General features: G+C 39.9%; 3 protein-coding genes across 14 annotated transcripts in view; 1 reads left to right on the top strand and 2 right to left on the bottom strand.

Moving 5' to 3' along the window:
• The window catches only part of PPIP5K2 (diphosphoinositol pentakisphosphate kinase 2), a 51,506-nt gene extending 51,265 nt beyond the window's left edge, over positions 1 to 241 (bottom strand). Inside the window, exon 1 of the mRNA XM_082783630.1 lies at positions 189 to 241. The gene's annotated coding sequence lies outside the window, so the exon portion shown is untranslated. The remainder of the gene's footprint in view (positions 1 to 188) is intronic.
• GIN1 (gypsy retrotransposon integrase 1) lies at positions 84 to 14,332 on the top strand. 6 transcript variants are annotated; one of them, XR_014319378.1, is made up of 10 exons: positions 84 to 202; positions 3,315 to 3,460; positions 4,396 to 4,589; positions 5,688 to 5,993; positions 6,669 to 6,857; positions 6,954 to 7,118; positions 7,556 to 7,844; positions 10,317 to 10,933; positions 11,469 to 11,514; positions 12,575 to 14,332. XR_014319378.1 is itself a non-coding variant. In XM_082783635.1 (8 exons), exons 2-8 carry the CDS (start codon positions 3,322 to 3,324, stop codon positions 10,613 to 10,615), a joined length of 1,581 nt encoding a protein of 526 aa, XP_082639761.1. In that variant the 5' UTR covers positions 84 to 202; positions 3,315 to 3,321; the 3' UTR covers positions 10,616 to 14,332. The 6 variants fall into 6 exon arrangements, 4 of the variants coding, with proteins under 4 accessions (XP_082639761.1, XP_082639763.1, XP_082639762.1 ...); XR_014319379.1 differs by having other exon boundaries at positions 10,317 to 12,316; XM_082783635.1 differs by having other exon boundaries at positions 10,317 to 14,332.
• Positions 14,333 to 20,610: 6,278 nt separating this feature from the next.
• Positions 20,611 to 24,473, bottom strand: part of PAM (peptidylglycine alpha-amidating monooxygenase) — a 151,254-nt gene continuing 147,391 nt past the window's right edge. For all 7 annotated transcript variants that reach the window (XM_082782565.1, XM_082782563.1, XM_082782561.1 and 4 more), the window contains 3 exons: positions 23,471 to 23,674; positions 21,981 to 22,037; positions 20,611 to 21,453 (listed from right to left, as the gene is read on the bottom strand). In XM_082782565.1, the coding sequence (XP_082638691.1) occupies positions 21,272 to 21,453; positions 21,981 to 22,037; positions 23,471 to 23,674 (443 nt within the window). In that variant the 3' untranslated portion in view covers positions 20,611 to 21,271. The remainder of the gene's footprint in view (positions 21,454 to 21,980; positions 22,038 to 23,470; positions 23,675 to 24,473) is intronic.

Here is a 24,473-nt window from a genome sequence, read left to right as displayed (position 1 = left end):
AGCGCCCGCGCTCTTTCCCGCGCCCCGCCCCCCGCGGCTTGGGCCCCGCCCCCGCCCCTCCCCGCCCCATACTGGCCGCCGCCGCCGCCGCCGCCGCCGCCGCTGCGCTTCCGGGAGCGCCACATAAGTCCCGCCTGAGGGGCAGCGGCCGCCGCGGGGAGCAGGGCGGAGGGGAGCGGCCGCGGTACCTCGGCTGCAGCCGGTGAGTGCGCGGCGGCGGCGCCCCGCGGCCGGTTGGGGGCCCGGGGGCGCGGCGCGCAGGGCGGGGAGAGGTGGGAGGGGGGAAGGAAAAAAAGATCGCATCGGCGCCGCTCTGCGCATGCGCGGGTCTTGCCGCGCTGAGGTGCCCGCACCCGGCGTGGGCGGTGCGGTGGCTGAGGGCGGCGCGGTGCATGATGGGGGTTGTAGTCTGGAGGGCGTGGCGGGAGGGGGGCGGCGGGGGTCTCTTCCCGCCCGGTGGGCTGCCATGGCCGCGGGCAGGCGGCGCCATCTTGGCAGCCCCCCGTGGCGCCCTGGTGCCGAAAGGTGCGGCCGGGGGTGCTGGCTGCGGGGCTGGAAACCGCCTCGCAGTTACTGTGGTGTTCGTGGGGGAAAGTGGGCGTTAAAAAGCGAATTAGCCGAGTGTTGGGAGCCACAACTGCTTTGGCTAAGATGCTGAAACAAAGAGTTATAGGGAACTTCCACCTTCTGCTTTCTTCTCCTCCTCCTTAAAAGGTGTTGAGAACTGATTAGCACCTGTATAATTATGCCATTTTTATAGAGTCCCATATACAAGTAATGGCAGAGGTAGCACGTGAATTACCTGTAGCAATGATTTTTTCTAAAATAAAACTGGAAGATCACGTAACTTGTTGTCTTCAGATTTACTTTTTTTCCTAGGATAGAGCAAAACAAACTATAAAGACCTTAGCACAGGGGGGAAAAATGAGCAGGGACACAGGAAACCAAATATACAGGCAGGAAGCACTCTTAATGTCTCCCTTCTGGGCAGTGATCCAGCAATCTGCTCCAGTACTTAAATCAGTTGCTTTAGGTTCCTGCTCGGTACACTAAATGCATGTGGATGCTACATAATGTGTTCTTTCTTCCCTGGTTTATGTGCACTCCACCCAGTTTTTATAGCAGAAACTGGCACAGCAGGAATGAAGACAGTTTCTCCTCAGCTGAAAAGAGGTCCTGCTCAGGTGTATCTTCTGGATGTGCAACATTGTTAATTTTTTTAGAGCCCGCAGCCATGTGCTGCACAGGAAACATTCACTGTCTCAAACAAGACATGCACAATAAGCAAAAACTACAGGAAGAATACAGGCTGTTCTGGAATGTGTTTTCTTGCCATGTGTGAAAATCTGTCAAACCAAAATGGTCCATTATCCCAATGTTTCAGTGAGGAATTATACCTAGCTACTTTTGACTTCCAGATGTGCTTGGGTAACTGCTGATTCACATTCAGGAGAAGCCCTGAGCGAAGCTTAAGTGCGTATCCCTTGTAGATAGAGTGCTGGTAAAGAACAGTTAAAATAATCTTTTCTTATCAGATATACTAGTTAATCAACTGCTTTAAAACAACAAAAATAATACTTTTATCATGGTAGCCTCACCTTCCTTCCTGCTCTTATCCAATTTACCAACTCTGTCAAGTGTTTTGGCTTGTACTATCAGCTCTAAGTTTCCAAGAAACTGCTCTGCCAGCCAAGATTGCTAGAAACAGTGCCATGTTCTGGCTTCACTCCTTCCTATTCTGAAACACCCTCTTTCCTGGTAGAGAGGGTTGTACTGCTAAGCATTTTATCTGTACGAGTTCTCTCAATTAGGAGAATTTTGCTTTAAAATTGTAATGTTGAATGACAAGAGACTTGGCTGTTTTCGAAAGCCAGGTCTTGGTTATGTAAAACAAAGTATGCAGTGGGGCAAAGGTCTTGTCATTACTTGAATGTGAAGTTCCTGGCATTCATTTGGCGTTGATAACACAGCCCAGCTATATACGAGGAATATGATATTCTATAAATAACATACAGCATTTTACTTTCTGGGAGAAACAGTGTGACTAAAAGCAGACATAATCACAGTAGAGCTCTTTACCTCTTTCCAATTCCCGGTGTAGTAAAGGCAGGTGAGAATCTCAAAATTGGAAAATAAATATCCCGACTTACACATTAATCTTTCAAATAGCATCACTGCATGATGAAATTGCATGGATGCTGGAGTGACTGGATATTGTCATTATCCCTACAGTCATGTGCCACTTAGCAGATAGGGCAGACAGCCTGATTATTGCTTTTAGCAGGCTATGCATTGCCATGCTGTGTAGTCTTGGGACACTGCAAAGATAAGAAATTTGGCGAATGCTCTGGATAACCAGCATTCATTAAAAAATTATGACATGGCAGACTCCGAGTCTGATCGTGCTCTTGTAGGAGGCAATTAGAGCAGGATCAAAGAGCTGCTTCATCTACTAGTTTATTAATGCAGGAGCAGACCTTAAAAAACAACAACAACAAAAAACAACCCTGAAATCACACAGTGTCTGCATGAATATGTCTGCCTATCATTAATTGATAATTATTTTGAGGCTACTCATGGTAGACCTAAACTTTTCCTGTGCCAATGACGCATTTTCCTAATGATATTTTAGTTTATTAATATGATCAGAACAGTCAGCCCATGTCAGGGAATTAACTGCCTACTTATGTGCAGAATCACGTTTGGGACTTCAGAATCCAGTTGTCAGACGAATTAATGATGAAAATAAATTTGTCAGTCTCTGTCTGGGGAGTTGGTTTCTCCTATTTGTCTGTTTTCTCATCAGGGTGTCTATTTGGACACATTTAATCCCCAGCACAACTGTATGGGGAAACTATCCAAATGTTTAAGAAAAGTTATTTCTTTCTGGTTTCATTTTTCTCCCCACTCTGCAATGAATACAGTGGAAGACTCCATCATTCAGAAGTTTTAAAATATACATTGACAAAACTAACCTTGTATACAACAAAGTAGTGTGCTCAATAGTGTTCCTTATCCTTATCTCTCATGTTGATGACAGCATGGGTTATCAAAAGCAGTGCAGTGCATGGTGTGATAGGCTCTCAGGGGCACAAAGCTTGAAAGATATGAAGCAATTCATAGGATTAAAATACAGCTGCCCTAAGCTTTCTGGAGAGAGAGCTCAATTGGATCAGTCAACATGCTGCATTATCAGGATACCTCTGTCTAACTACAGTAATCCAGTAAATTAAATGAGCCTAAACAAGGAGAAACTTGAAGATATGCTGCTGTGGCAGTTGCTCAATCTGACAAGTATTGTGCATTTTGTGCAGGTTAGCAATGGTACGCAGTGGAAAAAATGGTGGCCTCCACCTGAAGCAGATTGAATACTACAAAAGAACAGGGGAATATCATCCCACCACGTTATCAAGTGAAAGAAGTGGAATCAGGAGAGCAGCCAAAAAATTTGTTTTCAAAGGTAAACATATTATTTCAAACTAATTGGAAATTTTAATTTTTTAGGTGAAGATGTACTGATACAAGAACTGAAAGTGCTATCTTGCTCTGCAGAATGCTATGATGTTAATATACATCCTTCATGAAACACACAGGCTGCCTATCCCACGTTAATATATAACAGAATGTTTGCAGAAACACTACCTGCTTGAGTCCTTACTGGAAAGGTTTTATGTATCTGTCTGAAAGCCAAGCCTTGTTTTGGATACTAGATTTGTATCCATTGCAACCCACGATTCATAGAACTGCAGGAGGACAAGCCCTGGTCTGCAGCTATTGACAGGGAACATTTGACCCTGGGCTGGAGCACCCTGGATGTGGGCAGCAATGCAAGCATGGGTTTTCTGTCTGTCACCTTGGAGCCTCCACACCCACCCTAGCTTTGTTGTATCCTCAGGAAGAAATCTGCAGGTATTGAGCCTTGGTGGTTTGCTTTGTGCTCTCAATCCCATCAAACCTGCCCAGCCTTTGCAGAGAAAAAAAGCAGGAAGGAGTTAAAGCTGCGGATCACAACGTACAGTTACTTGGCAGGGAGGCAATATGTCTCATAACACATCCTGCATTCCCTTCTCACTCCCAGCACTAGGTTTAGTTTCTGATGGACTTCCCATGAGACCATAATTTGCAGTCTGACTTGACCTTGTAACACCTCATGTCCAGGTTAATAAATACTGGTGAATGCTTGGCTCTTGGGAGAAAATAGTTAAAAAGAAAATTCAAACAAACACACAGACAAAAACAAACAAAACACCAAAAACAAAACAAAACCTACTTTCACACAAAGGTAAAATGAAGATGGCTTATTAAATTCTATACTGGGTCATGCCCAGTAGTTTACTAAACTAAACAACTGCAGAAGGCAAAGCACTCATGTACTTCCTGGTATTTTTCTTCCAGAAAATAAATTGTTCTATGTTGGAAAAGACAGAAAACAAATGCGCCTGGTAATTGTTTCAGATGAAGAGAAGAAAAAAGTGCTTGCGAAATGCCATGAAAATGCTGCAGGCACACATCACGGTATATCAAGGACACTGACTTTAGTGGAATCTAATTACTACTGGACCTCTATAACAAATGATGTCAAACAGTGGGTATGGTTTCATAGCTACAGGATATTTTTTTAATGTAGTCTGTGTTGCAAGGATTTTGTAATCATACGACTTTGATACAGTAATCACCCATACTGCTTCATGATGAGGAAACATAAGCTAACAATCAAACTGTAAATTGACTGTATGCCGAAGCACAGTGCTTTCTTTTTCTTTTTATTTTTTCTTTTATTATTGACCTTGTAGTTTGCAATATGTTAGCCAATGGTAGGGAGCCATACTGCATTTCAGTATGCGGGTCACATGGGGTCTTTTGGAGGGATTTCTTTGGCAAGCTGTATTGCCTATCTTCATTAAGATGCGGTGTACAGCTGGCCAGAGTGGCTGCTGGCGGATGAAAATTGGCTTCTGCCTTCAAACTAGGTGTGTTTGGGAAGCCGGTAAGCAAATTGATGCTTAGGACTGTTCCTTCTCCTCCTTCACCCAAATATATGTTCACATAATCCCTAGGCAGAACATGATCCATGAGCAAACCCTATGTAAAAATGTTCCTTGTGGCAAAATTATTGCTGCTATCAGCTTGCTGTATCACCTAAGTATTTAGAGTCCATGTGCAACTGTAACATGAACTGAAAATGAGTCTTTGCTTTCGCTTCAGACTTAGAAAAGTCTGGTTCTGTCCTGTAGCTAAAGCTGACCCGTGTTCTGTATGGCTGATGGTGCTTACTGCCAACGTTTGACAGCCACAGCATACTCAAAAGAACCAAAAGGGAAATGATTGGGATTTTTTTCCTTTCAATCCAGATGTTCCATACTTCCTTTAGCATTTACAGATTATCGTTTTAAAGTTTATACTATGGACCTGAAAGAGCGCAGTGCTCTCAGGATGAGCACAGTTCATCCTGAACTGCTGTGCATTTCCTTTCCCTGGCCTTCACTATTTGGTTTTGTTTTGTTTTTATCCTGGGGCTGAAAAACCTAATGACAAAAAATCATAGGAAAAGATAAAAACGAGTTCATCTGACATTGCCTGGGTCTGACCTGACCTAGAGAGGAATAATGGAGATTTATGATATTTTGTTGTTGTAAACCTTCTATATCACTTTTTATTGATAGCATCTCCCCTGGTTTCTGCACTAGGTATATGCATGCCAGCATTGCCAAGTGGCAAAGAATACAACCACCACCACGCCCAAACCACACCCTATCAAAGCAGAGGACCCCTGGACAGCAGTCACTGTAGCCCTAATGGGACCTTTTAATGTTACCAACAGAAGCCACAAGTATATCATAATCATGATAGATTTGTTCACAAAATGGGCTGTTATTTTGCCTCTGCGTGACACTTCAGCAGCTGAAATTGCTAAGGCAATCATCAATGTATTTTTCTTATATGGACCACCTCAAAAAATGCCTATTGATCAAGGGAAGGAGCTTGCTCATCAGGTATGTCTTTACATAGGTTTTGTTTGTTTGTTTTTGAGAAAAATACTTTTTTTTTTTTTTCCCCATAATAATTTTAGGCCATTCTTGTGGGAAAAAAAATACATAAATCCGATACCCGAATGTTTATTTTCTTTAATCAAAAAAAGTAGGTTCAGAAATTGACAAACTGATTATTTGCAATTGTAATTGCAAAATATTAATTGTAATAATTGTAATTGTAATGCAGCATTTCCCAGGGTTGTTTTCTTTTGGTAAAGAGCAAAAAATGCATAATGTGTATCTTGCCACTTAATTGGAGTGGCTCAAGCTTTCACATACCAACATGTTGCTGTATTTCGTCTGTCAAGTATTTCATATTGCTCAGTATAGCAGATAGGCCAATGTCAAAAATATCCTTAGATACAGTGATAAAGAAGAATTACTCACTCTTTGATCCCTTCAGAGATCATGAAATCATGAGGCTATGATATGGAAAAAATGACAAATTGTGTTAGTGGCAGAAGTGCTTTTAGAAACCATCTATTACTGGCTCCAGAGCTATACTGATTCCTTTAGCTCTCATTCCTAAGTCTGGACTGTTACGTGGGAATATGTATAGAAGAGTTTTGCTTGGCCATCATCTTACCAACAAAGTAGGTAGAAACTTTCAATAATTGTCTTCTTTTTCTTTTTAAGATAAACAAAGAACTATTTGCGCTGTTTGGAATGAAACAAATAGTATTGTCTTATCCTCAGACTGATGAAGTAAATGAAAGAACGTGCAAGACAATCAAAGCTTTTCTTAACAAATACTGCACAGACCATCCAAATGATTGGGATGAACATTTGTCTGCTATTGCCTATGCATTCAATTCGACTAATTTGGTAAGTCAAAGTTCTTCCTTTTTTGACTGAAGTCCTCCAAAATGCCTGCAAAATGGTATGTTAAATTTGCTTGCTTTTTGCTCCCCACTTAAACAGGAGCCAGATCAAACCACTCCCTATTTCCAAATGTTTAATCGTAATCCATATGTTGTTGAACCAATGAATGTATGTATGGAAGAAGACAATATGTTTGCCAAAATATTTGAAGCAACCAAAAGAGCCAGTCAAGCACTGGAAGAAGAGAAAACCTCAGACTGTCAGGTAAATGGTATAATTTCAAATTTTCCTAGGATGGGGACAGAAGAGAGAAAAGATGGAAAGACTTGAGGTTCAAAGTATAACCTTTAGCAATACATATTTTTTTCTTCTCTTTGGCCTGGGATCTCTAGATTCCAGCGTACATATGCTTGTATGCATATGGAAGGAGTAAACTTGAGAGGAGACCTTTTTCCAGGATATTCATGTTTGACTTTGAGGGCTAAGTATGCATGGAAGCTGAAAAACATTGCCTATGGACTATTGACTTAGAACATGAAGATAAAATCCCCTTCTACAGAACTCTCCAGCTTTACACATTATGAATTACACACATCTAAAGACATCTAATATTTTTGATATTGCATTATTAACCAATGTTATGAAAATACATGATTACTTCTGGAAAAAGGAAATGTACTTCATATCTATATCTTTTGCAGGTGGAGAAAACCTCTTCAGATGAACAGAAAACCAGAAACAAAATCACTGTCAAAAAGAAGACAAAGCAATTAAATACCCTTCAACTTAAAGTTGGTCATGAAGTTCTCAGACAAAGAAAAAACTGGTGGAAAGATGGTCGTTTCCAGTCAGAATGGGTTGGTCCATGTATTATAGATTATATCACAGATAATGGCTGTGCAATTTTAAGAGATGCTACAGGATCCAGGTTGAAAAGACCCATCAAGATGTCTCACCTCAAGCCATACATAAGAGGGTCCAATGAAAAAGGTATTTACGTGTGTATTTTATGTGCATGTATATATGTTTGTATGTATTTTTGTTAAGTTTTCCTGTCATGTCTTGGTGTTAGGTGAGGTAGTGAGCAAGTATCATTCACTCACTAGTGTGAATTAAACCACTGGGTAGTAATTACTGTAATCAATTTTCAGTAATGAGAGCAGTGAGTGTGAGTGGCTTTAAACCTATGCAGAGCATGGAACAGAGCTAATGAATCATGTTTAAAGCCTGTGTAAAAATAGTTTCCATTACAGTTGCTTTTAATATGTGGTTTGGCCCTGTTAATGCTGGCTGGCCAAAACATGTGAGAAGTATAATTCAGCTGAACTATATTCAAAGAGCATTTTTTAACTCCTATGTTCCTGTTTTGATATAGACAGGATTCACATTAATTTTCCTCATGCAATGGGAATGTAATTTCTTTTGCCTTATCTGACTAGTATATATGGTACCTGTTTAGGGTTTATTTTTGAGCAACCAAAACAGCCTATTTGCTAAAACCTTAAAAAACAAAGACTACCTCAGAGAGCTGATTTTTGAAGAGTTAGTTTTAAGTTTCAGTACTGAAGAGGTAAACAGATTTCTTGTCCCAGAGCAATAAAATGTCATGCTCAAAAGTAGAATTTGCGGAAATTCCCAAACACTTGGGAAATCAACTGACAATGTTACTCTTACACATTCAGTGTACTCTTTTGCAATGGTGCTGCTTTAATCAAACAACAGCAGCTGTTTCTTTTCTGCTGATGCTATCTTTGGGTCACTTCAGGCATTTGGAATAAAACAAGTACTCAGTGTTCGGAAGACTTTTGTCTCAGAACTGCTTTGTTCAGGGTTCTTGAAATGAAATTCCTACCCTCTTGGCATGTGTGGTTAAGTCCTGATTCTTCAAAATGCATAAACTGCATTGAGACAGCCACCTCTTCCATCACCTCCTAAAACTGAGGAGCTTGCAAAGCTGAAACTAATTCTGTAATTTCACATAGGAAGCTGGTATTGAGGCCACTTGTCAGCCTCCATTGCAGTTTGAGTAAACAAGAACAGCAGTGTCACATTGCTTCTCCTGGACACTGCTCTGCGTCTCATTCTGCATCTTCCAGCTCTTTGCTGAATTACTGAGCTGTATGGAGGAAGTCACATACGTGTCCTGCAGGCAGGTCCTCTCCAGCTGCTGCAATGACTTTGGAATGTGGAAAAAGTGCATCTTAGGTGAGGTATCTGTGGTCTGTAGGTGTTATTAAGTATTTTGCTTACACTTCAGATTTTGGAGCAGCGTATCTTCTCTGTATAACACTAGAAGCATGGATTTAGACTCTTTAAGCAGGAAAGACAAGTCCTGGAAATGGAGTGCTTATTTTTTTTACATGATTTGAAAATCTTCTGCAGGTAAGAAAGGGCAAATAGAAGCAAGGTATTTTTCAAACCTTTTGTAACAATCTTGACCTAAAGATTACTCTTGAGTCAGTGCATTGATATATGCTCTTGGTATAGGCATTACAGATTAAAAGTCTGTGTGGACCTGGGTTGTTGCTTGCTACCCAGATGTTTGTATAGCCTAGTAGAGGTTGCAGGACACCATGCAGATGTACGTAAGTACATCTGTGTGTCTGAAGCAATACTTTTTCTTGTCTGAGTGTTGTTTATTTTAAATATTAATCTCAATAGAATCCCAGTGGCTCCAGTGCTCAGACAATTCAGAAGTGCAAATACTTTGCACTTCAGATTGAGGACACATCTGTCAAGAAATATAACTTGCGAAGGAATTTGTAGCCCCTAAAATACTTGATTTGATGTAAGGGTCCTCATCTGAGTAAGAAAGTTGGCCCTAAGTCATCTTCCAAAACAAAAGTATAAACCCCATGAGGACAGTTACACATTTAATTTGGCTGGTCAGACTATTTTTATTTTATTTGAACTCACTTGGAAAAATCAAACATAGCAAGCATATGCTAGATAGAAGAGAAGTTCAATAGTACCATACAGAAGCAATCAACATTATGGCCTTTACATTCTATAAAACTGTTTTATTTCTTTATTTCTTAAAGTCTATTGTTTTGAATTGTGATTTCCCAGCAATAGTTAGGAGATGACACATTACTTTGTGAGTTGGTGTACAACATGGAAGAATCTGCATGCCTGTTCTTGTTTGGTATTATTAGTTCAGTAGCTGACTATGACAGGCCTCAAGCTAGTCCACTGACGTAGCAAAAAAAGAAGAAAAAAAAAAGGCAACCTTTCCTTCTTAACATGAAGTACTGCAAGCATTATTTTATGGATGTATGAGATGCAACCAAATATTTGGTGCTTAGTGAAATTAACACCATGTAATCAGATTCCTGCCACTCAAACTTTCTTGTCATCTTACAAAAATAGTTTTGAAAAGTAAGTTGGCAACTCACGATCATTTTAAGTATGGCTTTCAGTAAACTAGGACCATCTACTTTAATGGGTACTTTTATTTTGCAGACAACCACTACTTCTTACAAGGTGCAGTAGTTGTTGACCATGACTACATTGGTGTATCTGAAAGATCATATACTCCAAGCCAGCAAGACCCTATTGCTGAAGGGGAAATAAACACCTATGCAAGAGGTGTCATGTCTGTGGCGCAAATGCCACCTTCAGCCTGCAAAGACCAAGATCCAACAGATGGCAAACATCAGTCTGAGGCAACAGAAGATCATTGCATTGAACCAAACAATGCAAAGCCAGAGCAATGGCCTTCACCTTGCTGGACACTTCCGACCAAGATAGAAGACACTTAAGCAAGCTGTCTCCTGTCATAGTTCAGTGGCAGTTTGGAGCACCTGTGGCAGACTGAACAGTTATAAATTCCACAGCCAAATCCACTTTACTCTATGAATTTAAGAATACTGCAGGTATTCAGTGGTTAATTTATATGGGCATTAAGAAGCAATCACTCTGTTAACAAAATGTAGGCACAACCTAGTAAAAGCACATGTTCTACTACTGTTTGAATTTAAGAACACTATAAGTGTTCTTAAGTGTAAGTGGTTAATTTACGTGGGCATTGAGAAGTAATCACTGGAGTACCAGAAATACTGTCCCAACCTAGTGAAAGTGTAAGTAGTTTTCATTGTGCATTTGAATTCCAATTTTTGCTGGTAAAATGGCAATATGGCCCAACCCTACTGTCACCCTCTCAGGACACAGCACATCCTTTCACAGTAATGACATTTTCATTAATCCTTACCTGACTCATTGCTAATATGTAGACGTATTGTGGGATAAATATGAACTAAGCAACTTAAAATATTTTTTTTCTCCCCTGTACAAATATAAAGAAGATTATGTTGTCATTTTCTTGTTAAAGAACTGTTTCTCATTCTTTCTGAGAAGCTGCAAGCTTGGACTTTCACAGGTTTTAATTTGTAGTCTAACTCACCGCTCTAAGATCTCACAAAACAGTAAAGCCATCAAAATCAAATACAGCGAGTATTTTGCATATGAAACAGTGCGGCTTTCACTGCTCCCTGCTCATCAAAGCTCTGCTAAGGAGAGCAATTTCAGTTCCTCACATGTGGCAGAATCTTAGCAGTGGTCAGCATTCATTTGTGCTTTCCTCACAAACATCTGGTTTCCCTGACTTCTTCCCAGATCTAGCGTGGGTTTGGAGATTTCCGCTGACAGTTCTCTAGGAAAGGTGAGGACCAGCATTACTTATTCTCTGAATTCCTTGAGTAAGTTATTACAGGCTTCCTGCAAGGAAGACTCTATTTCATGGTAAGATGAAAACATATCTACTGCTAAATTTACGTGAACAGGAACTCTTTCACGTGTAAAACTGATGAGGGCAAGCTGGTTCTATTTATAGGGGAGTGACAGGAAGAGGAAGAATGCTAGTAGAGAGCTGAATTTAGAAATGCAGCAACTTATGTCACTTGCTGAGGAGGACTTGCTTATCTTGCTCTCTGAATAGCTGTATTCTGTCATCTTTGCTGCTGGATGTCATGTGACATAATACAGGTGGCTTTTAGTTAGCTTAAATGGCTGGATGCATTGCTATTGTCTCTTGTCAAAATCTAGAAGAAGAAAGTATTGTTTATTAAAGGTTTTCAGCTAATCTTAGGTAAAAAGACTTTGTCCTCAAGGCTAATGAGATATCTAGCTTATGCAGAAATTCACACCCATTGTGCAGTATGCCCACAGTGTCATGGGCCTGAGCTGTGTAAAAGAACAGCGCAGCACAATGGTGGTATTCCAGCATCTGATCTTAAAACCCCTCTGAAAGTGCTTAATTCTCAGTACTTTTTTCCCACTGAGACTGAGAAGGCAGTTGCGGGGAGGCAACTGGGGATGTGGGCTGTACAGAATGGCGTGTAGCCCACAGTATTTGCGGTGGGTGTGGACAGCAGCAAAACATATTTATTAACTGCTGCTACCTGCAGGCTGTGCCGCCCTCTGGGGACTGCTGCTCTTCGGATCTCTGCTCTAGTGCAGTCAAGGTACGGTTGGGGAAATATGCCTGTTGTCTTTTTTGTTGTTGTTGTTTGTTTGTTTATTTTTATTTTTTTATTTTTTATTTTTTTTAAGAAAAAAGCTAGGGAATTCTGTGAAATTACATTGAAATATTTGAACATTGAATAGAAAAAAAAAAAAAGCTTGCAAAGGGGATGTAACTGGAGCATTGGCCTTACTTGGATTTTATTTTTTCCACCAGTAGTGAGCGCTGTGGTCACACAGTATTTTTTTTTTTTCTCCAGAACAGCAATTTAAAGAGAACAGCCAGTTCAGGTGCTGTGCCCAGTTTCATGGGCAGCGGCAATTCAAGTCCTGAACCTTCCCGAGCAACCAGAACGGTGGCTACCAGATCCTTTAACAGAGACCCAGGTTATTTAAACCAATCCCTCCTCCTTCATATCTGCCTTTATTTCTTCCACTACCCAGAGTGATCACTACCCAGAATAACATCTGCTAGGATGGCTTTATATTGTTAGATGCATTGTGTGTGTGAAATATATATATAATTATATATTATATATATTTTTGCTTTACCTTCCCTGTTCCTTATTCAGACGCAGTTCAGTGGAGCCCTTTTCTGTGGTAGGTGTGCAGGGGAGCTCTAGGGTAACGAGTGCTGTGTACTTGTTGTAGCTACATTGGAGAGAAATAAAATGCTAAACTGGTAGTGGATAGGAAAAACAGCAACTATTTAACAAACTGTGTAATGCTGATCATTCAGGTTTCCTAGTAATTGCGATATACTGTGTTAACAGGCAGCCATTAGTGCCTCTTGGATGCTCCCAAATGAGACCTTCTCTGCACATGGGAGGTTTATTGAAATAAAATACAGGAGTTTCAAGCTAGCAACTCAAAAAGCAATCACTGGAAACTGAAAAAAGATGCCACCAGGAAAACTGAGACATAGCAAGCAGCATGCTGTGCTTGGTAAGCTGAGGGAAACCTCACACCTTGGCCTAGTGAAGCATTCCTCAGTATGTCCCTATGCCCACAGTGAGTTGTCAACACCAGCTTCTGGCTCATGTTTTGACCAACCTGTATAAAATTACTAATGCCCATCTGTAATCGTCTTCTCCACTGGCACACAGGTCTGATTTACGATGGGATAGTAGTGGAAGACTACTATTGCTGTAAAAGCGTTCATGGAAATTCTGTTTTCACATAGAGTTTGTGCCCCCTCATGGCCTCTTTCTCAGAGAAGAGAAATAGAAGGGAGCACAGCATGAAGGAACTGACAATTCCCTTGTTTCTTCCAGAGCAGAAATATGAGCGTTTTTCCTTTGGGTTTGCTACTACCACTAATTACCCCCTCCTGTTTGTACTGGGTCTGGCTGGGATGTTAACTTTCCCTGCAGCAGCCCATACTGTGCTGTGCTCTGCACTTGTAGCTGGAACAGCAGTGTTATCCACACCAGTATTGTGTCTACTGCTGAGCAGCACTGGCACAGCATTGGGCCTCTCTCTAACCCTCCTAGGGGGTGGGCAAAAAGTGAGAAGAGAAACATCACTAGGGCAGCTGACCTAAACCAACCAAAGGGATATTCCATATCATGTGGTGTCACACTCAGCAATAAAAGGTGGAAACAGGAAGAAGAGGGGAGGGGTGGGCTCTCGTGTTGAAAATGTTGGTCCTCCTCCCAAACACCAGCTACGTGCGTTGAGGCCCTGCTTCAAGGATGTGGTCAATCATCGCTCATTTGTGGGAAGTAGAGAGTAATTTCTTTCCTCTGCACTTCCACATAGCCTTCATTTGTTTTATTTGTTTGTTTTCCTACTTTTTTTTTTATTTTCCCTTTCCCTTTTTATTTCCCTTTAGTTAAATTGTTTAGTTCATAATAATCTTTTTTTATTATTATTATTTCCCTTTAATTAAATTATCCATATCTCAACCTGTGAGTTGTTCTTTGCTTTACTTCTAAAAAAGATTTTCATCTAAAAAGAGGGGGGAGTGAGAGAGTGGTTGTGGGGTTTTGCTGCCCAGTATGGTAAAACAACCACACCGTTTTATTAAATTTAAAACATCCCAGAAAACAACAATCTTTCACTAAAAGTATTCTATGCAAGCACTCACAGTGTTTCAGTATGAAATAAAAACGTATCTCTCTTATATGTATCTCTCTTATTTGAATACTGCCTGAACTTTTGTGTAGCATTTGCCCATTTTTTGCTGAAGTGCTCTTCCATTCCAGCTTCAGACAATACTTGACATTTTAAAGTTTTTTCCCTCCATCTCCCTAGAACTGAATGTTCCCTGCTGGAGGACGGATGAGTCATGATTTGTTTTTCACAATAAGCAGTTAAATCTTCTGGAAATACTGCTTTTGAGATATAGATAAGTTTCCTTTATGCATTTGGGTACAACATCTGTCTGTCTCAATGACCTTTAGTAGCTGTATCATTTCTGTAATGACCTAACATCAAAATCTGTTTGCACAGTAACCTTGGTATTTTCAAAATAAGTAATGGAATATTTTATTTTTATTCTCATGGCAGTTGAGTGGATGCTTTCAATTAACTTATTGGAGTACCTGAAAATAAAACATGCAAGCACCCCCAATGCCAGAAACTCAGCACAGCGGCAGCTGTCCATCATGGCCTGAGAGCGTGCTGCTTGCCTGTGAATTCCATGGAAGAAAATGACACCTTAGAAGTCTGTAAGACAGGACACTTCAATTAGAAGGCTGAATAAATGAGGGGGAAATAGCAGTGTCTCCAGGAGATAATGGGTTTTACCTCTTCTACGCATACTGGAGGACCTATGGGCCTGGTGCTAGGCCTGCTATATAGGCCTGCAGGAACTGTTAATCCTGACAGGTGCATTCCCCTGCCACTTCTCCTTTCCTCCTGTGCTTTTACACTTGCAAACACAGTATGGGGCTGTGTAAGTTTGCAAACCACTGTATGTGAGTTGTTTGAGCTGCCTGTGAATTTGTCCCATGTATTGCTGCAGGCTCTGAGGGTCTGGGTGTCTAAACCACAGGGCTTCTGGCTGTGGTCTGTGCAGTGCTTCTTGCCCTGGTGCTGTGCAGAGCGTGATGGTGAGGAAGGGACCTGCAGCAGCTTCAGTAGCAGAAATTGCTGTGCTGTGAGCAGGGCAGGTCATAGGAAGTGCAGCAATCTCCGTCTGCAAGGCAGTGCTGCCCTGCTGCAGATTGCCAGTGCAGTGGCCCACAAATCACATGGATAAAACTTTCCATAATTTACAGGTTGTAATGTATGTGGTCCTTTTCTGGTGCTTGGTAAGAATTGCTTAGCTTTGATCAGAAGGAAGGGAGTACCCAGAACTGCAGCTGACAGCAAGAAGCAGTGCCTTGAATGTATAAAGTGATATGCAAGTGGGTTAAAAAGGAACAAATCAGATTTCACAAACTCAGTACTTCAAAGTATTTGACATTTTTTGACAATTTATGCCTTAAATCTCTCTACGCCTCACTGCCGCCTTCTGTACAAAATGAATAGCACCATGTCAGTTCTCAGGCATACTAAAAAAAAAAATAATCATAACTTCACAAAGCTGGCAGGCACAGCAGTGAAAACCTCCTAGAAAAAAAAAAAAAAAAAAAAAAAAAAAAAAAGTCCACAGAAAAATGAGTTCTGTATTTTGCGCAGAATTTCAGTGATAGGTGGTTAATAATGCACGGGGTTCCCCATCAGAGGGATTAACTTGACTTTGAATGTTTGTCTTGTCAGATGCCATCCATCATTTCCACAGATTAAAGACCTAGAAAAAGAGCAGGAACTGTTCCTGTAGCAACAGGACAGGATTCGGCAAACTTTCAGCGGTATTTTAGTTTAGTTTTTCCATTTTGTTTAACTTCCATGCTCTGCGGGCCCAGGTACCTGGTGTGGTTGTGGGGTGGTCGCCTGTCCTGGAGGCCTTCACACCCTGCGCCCGGCACTGCCTCAGCCTCTGAGGCACTGAGAAAGTGGGGCAGCTACCAAAACTGTTTCTCCAGGAAGGCATTTCCTTCCCAGACTATGCTCTCATAAAAGGCTGCACATCGGTGTTTTGGCACTGCCTCTGTAGTTACACAACAGTTTTAGCATGTCAACTGAAAAAGAATTAACAATTTAACGCTTACTTCAAATGTAACTGTAGCCATACACACAGGCTTAGCATTTGGCTGAGTCAACACATTTCTGATTTTGTCAGTGGGCTGTAGTTCATTGCAGGTAGGGAAGGGAAATCCTTTGGAAACAACGATGGGAGGAAGGTTCTGGAAGCCACCAGGTTAAACGCAACCTGGAGCATGCTGCCTCCTGCTGGCACATTGGTTTGGGGGCACTGGCAGCCACTAACTCAAGGACTAGTTAAAAGACATCTGTGTGTGGAGGGGCAGGGAGAAATAAAGTATGATTGAATAGGTAGAAATGTTCCTGGGGAAATAGCACAGGCATCTGCCTGCCATTTTTGTGTCACTGGCTCTTTGCTTCTTCATGCAGAGGGAGTCAGCAAAACCTTAGGCAGGTAATGGAGTGGGAAACATCAGAATGTTAACTGGAGCCAGATAATTATGGAGATATAGATGTATTTCTGGGAGCAATGCAACCAGCGTTGTTTGAATGCTGCATGCCTGACCTTTCATGTAAGATATGTATCAAAATAGTCTGCTGGAACACTAGGTAGCTCACACCATAACTGCCACTGGTGACAAATATTCAGTATAGCTTTGCAGTTTCCTGAGATCCAGCCTTCTTTAAGTACCCATTGAACTTTGGTGGCTGTGATCATGATCTTACAGAGAAGTGCCTGGAAAAAGCCACCCTTGCAGTTCAATGTGAGTGGTGCAGGGTGGGACCTAAGAGACACAACTTAAAAAGAAATCGCAACATTGTGGGATCCAGTCCTTTTTGCATTAAGACTTTTTTTTAAGCAAACAAGTCTCTCCTGAGCTGCAGCTTTAGGACATGCCAAGAAAGCAATAACAAATGTTGTGGCAGTTGTGGTTATCAAAGCACTGTGGGCTGGACCTGCAGTGGCTGGGACAGGGTTCTGCTCTTAACACCCATGTATTTCGAAAACAGATTCAACCTGCTATTGCTTGTGATGGCTAGGAACATGGGTTGCCATACCCCATTCTTACTTTTTTGTTTTGTTTTGTTTTCTTTTCTTTTTCTTTTACATTCTAATAATAATACTAAAAAGATTTTAGTTTCTCATATTTGTCAGTTTGAAAACTAACTGTAGTCAGCAATTAATAATTGTTTACCAAGTTTGCTTAACTGTTACGCCTATTTGCTAGGAACAAATTGTTCCATGGCGTTGTTAAAATGATACTTTTGGCGTAGGTCCCTAAAAAAAATTTGCATCTACGTCTTTTATGGTTTTTTTTCGTTTGTTTGTTTGTTTTTTTTTCAATGAAATCACTCAAAGGATCACTTGCAGAATCTGTTGCTTCACATGCAACAAATTAATCGAAACACTAGCAGAAAGGACCTGAAGAAAAGATCAGTTTAGTATTTAGAAACATCTAGAGCAACTTGCAAGTTGTGTCTGATATAGCTCTTCCATGCACCTCTCCAAATACTTGTGTAGCAAAGCCAGGTAAGTGCTTCTTTTTGTTTTGAAAGCCCAATGTCCAGAAACAGCAAGAAGTTTGCAGGTTTTGCTTGGTTATGCAGATGAATCTCAGTATTTCACAGGAACTGAGGAGGAATTTGAGAGCAGTTACAACATAACATAAATTTTGCTTACAATTTTTGGTAATTTGCAATGACGAAAAAATATTTTCACTTTTAAGAATTAAAAACAAACAAACAAACAAAAACCAGGCTTGCTTATACATAAAGGAAAACCAGGGTGCTAAAACTTTAGGGTTTACTACCATCTATTTTACATAGAAAGTGCACTAGCATAATTTCAGCTCTTAACTGACATGAACTTTTTTTTTCTTTCAGTACATGGTTTCTGTACTGTGACCAACACTTAATCCTAACCCACTGTAACATGACAGATATTACTGACCTAAAAGTTCTGATAAGACATAAATAAATCTTTGCCGAGAAAGAAGCTGCTGCCATTTATTGTATTGATCTATAAATCCTCATTAACTGCTACAGTGCACAGCATAATTAGAAAACCCTACTTAATCAAGATGCTTCCCAAGGAATCAATTAGCACCTAATGATACTTGTGGCAAGGATAGCCGCTTAATTGGGGTGGTAATTCCATGAATTCCATTTAACTGGGACACCTCCAGGTGACTTGGTGTTACCTGCCCACTACAATCCAGTTCTCCCCATGACTGCTTGCAGTTACCTCCATGTGCCCCACGTGCAGCTGGCACACAGATGGCTCGCAGCTGGCTGCTGAATCACCCTGCACTGGTAGCCCGCTCCGCGCAGCCTCTGCCTTTCCTACCACTCCCAAGGGCCCCTGTTCAAAACAGGGAGATACGCTTGGTACTGCACCACCACAGAGAACAGTGCCTTGCTGGCTCATCAGCCTAAGTTGAATGGCAATATTCAGCCCCCAAAACAGCCAAGATTCTTCCATCTCAAAGCCATCAGCAGCTCTTGAAAGTTAGCATCATGTCTTTGGAGTTTTAAGATGGGCAAGTCTGTGTTTATTAAAAAACATGGTCTTACCAGAGACAATTGCTGTAATTTAATTAATCACAGGCATTCCAAATCCACTAGCTGAGACCAGATAACCAGCATTCAACACTTAATATATAAATAACAGTATTAGCAGCTATAACCTGCTAGGCTAGAGGATGGTCCATTCATTTATTAAAATCCTAGCGATGATTAAAGTCTTCCTTTATTGTATTCTTAAGATGCATCTTACTAAGAGTAACAGAGAAAGAACATCCAGCACCTTTAAGCAGGTTCAGATTTTCTGCCACCGTACCTGCACAAATTTAGAGGTGCACCCTTCCCTCAGAGGTACTCGCTGCTGGGAGGCAGTAGCTTGCCTGCCAACCCAGCTGTCTGCCCATGGCTTCTTTTAGAAACCAGCCTCTGAATTCTGGCGAGCAGGGACTGTGGCTGGTGTTGAATTACTCTGCCCTCACTCATACTTGTCATTGAACTGTGTTCAGCTACTCTTCTCTCAATATTTTTTTTGTTTTCAATTGGCGATAAAGATAAAATAAATGTCAGGAGGAAGGAGGTAGCTATATATAATCTTCAATAATCTAAAACCTGGAAGCAAAGAACACCCAATATCAGATTGGCATAATGTGAGCTATTCACGTGATAGAAAAACACATCCTCACTGATCACGTCTGATAAAAAGCTGATGATCTTTTAGATTTGATGACACATATACCACCTATGTTAGCAGTGCCACCACAGCTTTAATAGCTCTCATCAGAAACGTCCTGTAAACTAGTAATTACTTTTTTTTTTTTTTTTCCAGAAAATTTAAAAAAGATCCTTCCACCTTACGTCTTTATCCTTATATAAGATGACCAAAAGCCACAGCTAAAATAACATTGCCTTGCTTCCAAAAGCAAGACAGAAAAACTCTGTTTTCAGTGTAACATTAGGAAAATATAAAATAGTTGGAGAGGAAGCAACACTGAATACAGGCTATGAAATGGAGTTCTTTTCATCGCCAGCACTAGTCCGTTACAACACCTGCAATGACGATAATGAAGCAGTTTCATAAAACCCTGTGGCAATTACAGCTGTGTACACTCTGCTCATAATACAGTTTTTAAAAGAAGATTAATCATGCTCTGATCCTCAAACTAGACTGATAAATCGTGACAGCGTCACACAATGATTCACACCTAATTATCCTGGCTGTGTGAGTCATCTATCTAGCAGCTCTTCCAGAAGTCTTCTATTCAAAGAGGGAGTATATTACTGGAATCGGGACTACTCTTGTGTGAATGAAAAAGGAAGAGAGGAGAAACAAGAAAATCAGTACTACAAATCAGGTAGCACTGATGCCTACCCTGACTAATTTTCGTATGTAATTTGAGACACGGGTTTCCTCTTAGCTGTGACCATGTTTTATTAAAGTAAATACCCTGCAGTTTTATAATACAAGTATATTTCCTCTTTAAATCTTTAAGCTTGACTTTGTACATGTATATTAGTTATTAGTCTTAAAAAAAAAAAAAAAAACAAACAACCCCCCCAATAAAGCAAACCTTGTGACATAGCAAAATATTTTCCAGCTTCCATACAAAATAGCACGTTTTATCTGCTAGTAGAAGACATTAAATCTTTTACTGTATTAAGTGGTCTGTGTAACTTTTACAAAAGTTGTATACAAAAAACTTAGAAAGTATGCAAAAATTCCAAAGTACACTCTGACAGCTAATGCTCTGCGAACACTTTATTACACAAATTACATTCAGCTTCTGAAAATAGTGTTCTAACAGTGGTACCATCTAAAAATAAGACATCCCAGAAACACATCAAGTCAAGAAGAAGAAAAAACAATTAAATAGATACTTTTTTTTTTTTTCTTCAATGCAATATAATGCTAGTGATTTTAAAAAAATAGAAGAAGATTTAGCAGCTTCATTTTCTTGTGGCACTGTATTTTCTCTGTACTGCAACAGGTTAAGGACATTGAAGAGGAAAGGCACAAAAAAGAAATTGGCAACTGAATATTTATAGGAAAAATACTTTGTTGAAGCAGGTAATACGACTTATTTACAAATACAGAAAAGATCCCCAAGTTGATATGAGAAAATACTACTGCTTTAAATCAGTGCTGCAATTAGAAGAAGACTGTTTGTTTTATTAAGATGTTCACATAAAAAAAAACAACGGCACTGATATGAAACTTCCATACACTCCTCCACTTAAAAAACAGAACGAAAACCAAACAAAAATTAAAGAAATCAGTGTACAGCCCCACACAGACTAGTACAGTTTACAATTAAATACACAAAAATCTTAAACGTGCTTAAGGGAAATGGAATCTGACATTCTGGATTGAATCATATAATGGAGAACGCAAAGGTTGTCTTCATTCAGGATGATGAAGGTGCTGGTGGGGGTGGAGGTGCCGAGTACTCTTCTTCTGAATCTGTGCCATCATCTTCATCCTTCTCTTGGTCACTTCCTTCCGTGCTGAGTCGGTCAAACCCTTTTCGGCTGTAGCCTTTATGACTTGCAAAGAAGTTCCCCAGGTTAAGGCCACCACCACCTTTCCCTGTGGAAAAGAAACCCTTGTCAGAAGCTTTGCTTTCTTGTATGGGGGAATAAATATCTACGCAGTCAGCACTTCTTTTAAGTATCCTTCCAGAAAGTTTTTTTTAAAGGTCAGTAAAAGGCAAAAGAACTAATTATATACATTATGGAAGAGAAGGAAATTCGTCTTTAAAATAAAAGTTTCAAATGACTTTTTTTCCAGCATACATTGTTCCATTAAGAAGAGTCTTTATGCAGGTATCTGTGTTCCTACCACCTTGTCATTTTGACCATAATCTCAGAGCACTTCATCCCATTCACCAGATACGCTATGAGCACCACTCATCTTCCAGTGGTAGTGACACATCCTTTTCAGCAGGCAGATACTGACAGATGAGGAGTTTTAAAAGATACTTCCACAGAACACCTGTGGTTTGCCCCCGAGTCCTTGTTCTGAGAAAGTTCCGTCAAATCTCTTGTTCGCAAAAAGTGAACAAACGAAAAAGCCTTCATTTACTGAGTGCTTATAAGATCTTAACTGTTTCTTACCTCTAAGTCTGCCTAAAACTCTGCTCGAATTTGAGTCAAGTTTGTGTTCCCCATCAGCTGAAAAATAAGGTAGATTTAAAAAATGAGCTTAAAAATCATACCCTATGTTTAAGTAATTTTCTCTATTTTCTGACACAGAGCACAGACATTCATAAAAATTGATCAACAGCACTAAGAACACTGAATTTTCAGCTTCTTGATTAAGGTGAAGTTATAATTCCTAACAGAACAATCATGCAACAAATGCTTATTTTATGCCATTCAGCCATTAAGAAGATTCACATGTAAGTTATTTCTGAGAATTTCATCACTTCAGCTGTAACTTATAACATGCACTACATTCTGGCACACTGAAAAACACGGTGTGACATTTGAAGGTGGTATATATTCCATTCAGGCATGACTGGCTTTCTTGAAAGACAGCGATCTGTAAATTTCTTCAGATATGTTGGAGGATATATACTCTTGTTCAGCAGAGTATACTCTTCCCTGATTAATATTGCTATCCTTGATTTGAAGAAAAATAAAATGCCACCAAACTGTTTTTCTGTATATAGTACTCAGTTTCCATAAATTTGTGCAAGTTTATTTTACCAGTGTCACTCTTCGACACTGTAAATTTAGACACAGCTTCAATCAGAATCCAATGCGAAGATGCCGCTGTAGATCACAACCATTAATGACAGTACTGTAACAGTCTAGAGCATTAGCACACCAAGTGCTTGAACACTGAAAACAGTCTGAAGCAGATTTTAACACAGCAAATAAACATCCAGCTCAGTTACACTGTTGCACTATCAGACTGCTTAATTACCTAGTCTTTTACAGTATGTCCTAGCCAATGACAGTACTGTTATTTGCCAAAATATATATATTTTTGTTGTTTATCTTGATAAAGCTGTTTATGGCATACAGAAAAAAAAAGAAGAAAAAGAAGTGTAATGATCAAACTCGACTACAGTCTGTCAGTGTCTCAGAAACAATGCTATTATATAATATGAATTAAGAACAAATTTACATAACATTGTAATTATCAAGCAAAGATCTCATAGCAATGGAGAAAGGTGCATCATGGAAACATCTCAAAATTCATAAGATGGTAGGGAATAAGAATATACCATCTCAGAAATTTTATCTGTTCGCATTTTTTATGCCTCTCTAATACCCACAGAGTCCTCTGTTGTCAAGAATTTAAAGATCCCAAGCTGAATAATCAATTCTGAACTGAGTATTAAAATTAATGCATTCTAGACAATAACATGAATGTATTTTTGATGCCAATTAAAGGAAAGCATTTGACACGTTGTGAAAAAATGGTGGCTTAAGGTGAAAGGCATTGTTGTGTGCATGCTGATGGTTAGTTTGCATGCAGCATCACCACAACTGTGTACAAGGGAAAAGGGACAGCAGGCCTCTTTCTTCATACTGTTGTCCCTCAATATTCAGCGATGTGTTTAAATGAACAATAAAAGACTGTTAGTCATGGTTACCTCCATAGACTATTGTCTTCCTCCAACGAATAAATACTAAAATTGCCAGCAGGACAACAACAGGGATAATTAGAAGAGTCGTAATAAGAACAAAGGAAACTCCAGTGCTGGCCTGTCGGACCAGATGTTGTTTTTCCTGCTTCTTTAGAGGGTCTGTTGGTTCTGGGTTGTTTTTCAGTCTGGCTTCTACAACTGTCTCCAATTCTTTAAAAAGAAGACAATTTAAACAGGCAATCCATATGCATCAAGCAACAAAGAACAAGGAGCTAAAGAAAAAAACAAGCTAGAATATCTAAAGAAAAAAACAAGCTAGAAGTGATGAACAACAAGGAAACAAAAGGCAAACATTTATGGAACCAGTTTTAGCTCTTGCTGATGTTATCCCAAATATAAGACAGAGTCTGAGCGATACCACTCCAGCAAGAATGCCCTCTCCTTTTCTCAGATGGGGAAAGGAGAAGTGTCACGGAGATTTTTGCCTTAAAAAACATCTACCATTTAAAATATGGGCAAATCCTGCAAAAAGGCGTATTGGCAAATAGTGATCTAACGATAGTGATCTACTATCATTTAAATATCTCCTTTTGGTATTAACATTTCCACAATAAATACAGAAATCCAGTGTGTGTTGTATTATCACGGACAAAAAGGAAAACATTTATATTTATTTTCAATAAGTTTGTGACAGAGAGTCAAATTCTCCTAACAGCTAAATCCCATGAAAGGCCTTTGGCTCTGAAAGTCTGTAGAGCTTTAGAAGACTGCACCCACTCACTCCTGGATATTTTGTTATCACTCCATCTACCGCAAGAAAAATAATTTCAGTAAAATCCTCTACACAGTGTTGTGATTGTGTATAAAAGATCACATTCTTCATGCTAACTTTTAATGAATAAAACTGTCCTGCTATGTATTTTAACATTTGATCTAACAGCAGATCTTAGCTGCATTGGAGACACTGAATACAATTGTTAACTCTGTAACAAGTTTTAAATGACGTTCT

Source organism: Aythya marila (genome assembly GCF_965140915.1).
Source record: "Aythya marila genome assembly, chromosome: Z".
NCBI lineage: Eukaryota > Metazoa > Chordata > Aves > Anseriformes > Anatidae > Aythya > Aythya marila.
This window is presented reverse-complemented; position numbering and strand designations above follow the sequence as displayed.

What these genes read in the sequence shown, in the direction of transcription:
- GIN1 (XM_082783635.1), top strand. Translation starts at nt 3,322, where the DNA reads ATGGTACGCAGTGGAAAAAATGGTGGCCTCCACCTGAAGCAGATTGAA. An exon ending in CAAAAAATTTGTTTTCAAAG is followed by an intron (nt 3,461 to 4,395) that starts GTAAACATATTA and finishes TTTTTCTTCCAG; the next exon opens with AAAATAAATTGTTCTATGTT. An exon ending in CATTCAATTCGACTAATTTG is followed by an intron (nt 6,858 to 6,953) that starts GTAAGTCAAAGT and finishes CCACTTAAACAG; the next exon opens with GAGCCAGATCAAACCACTCC.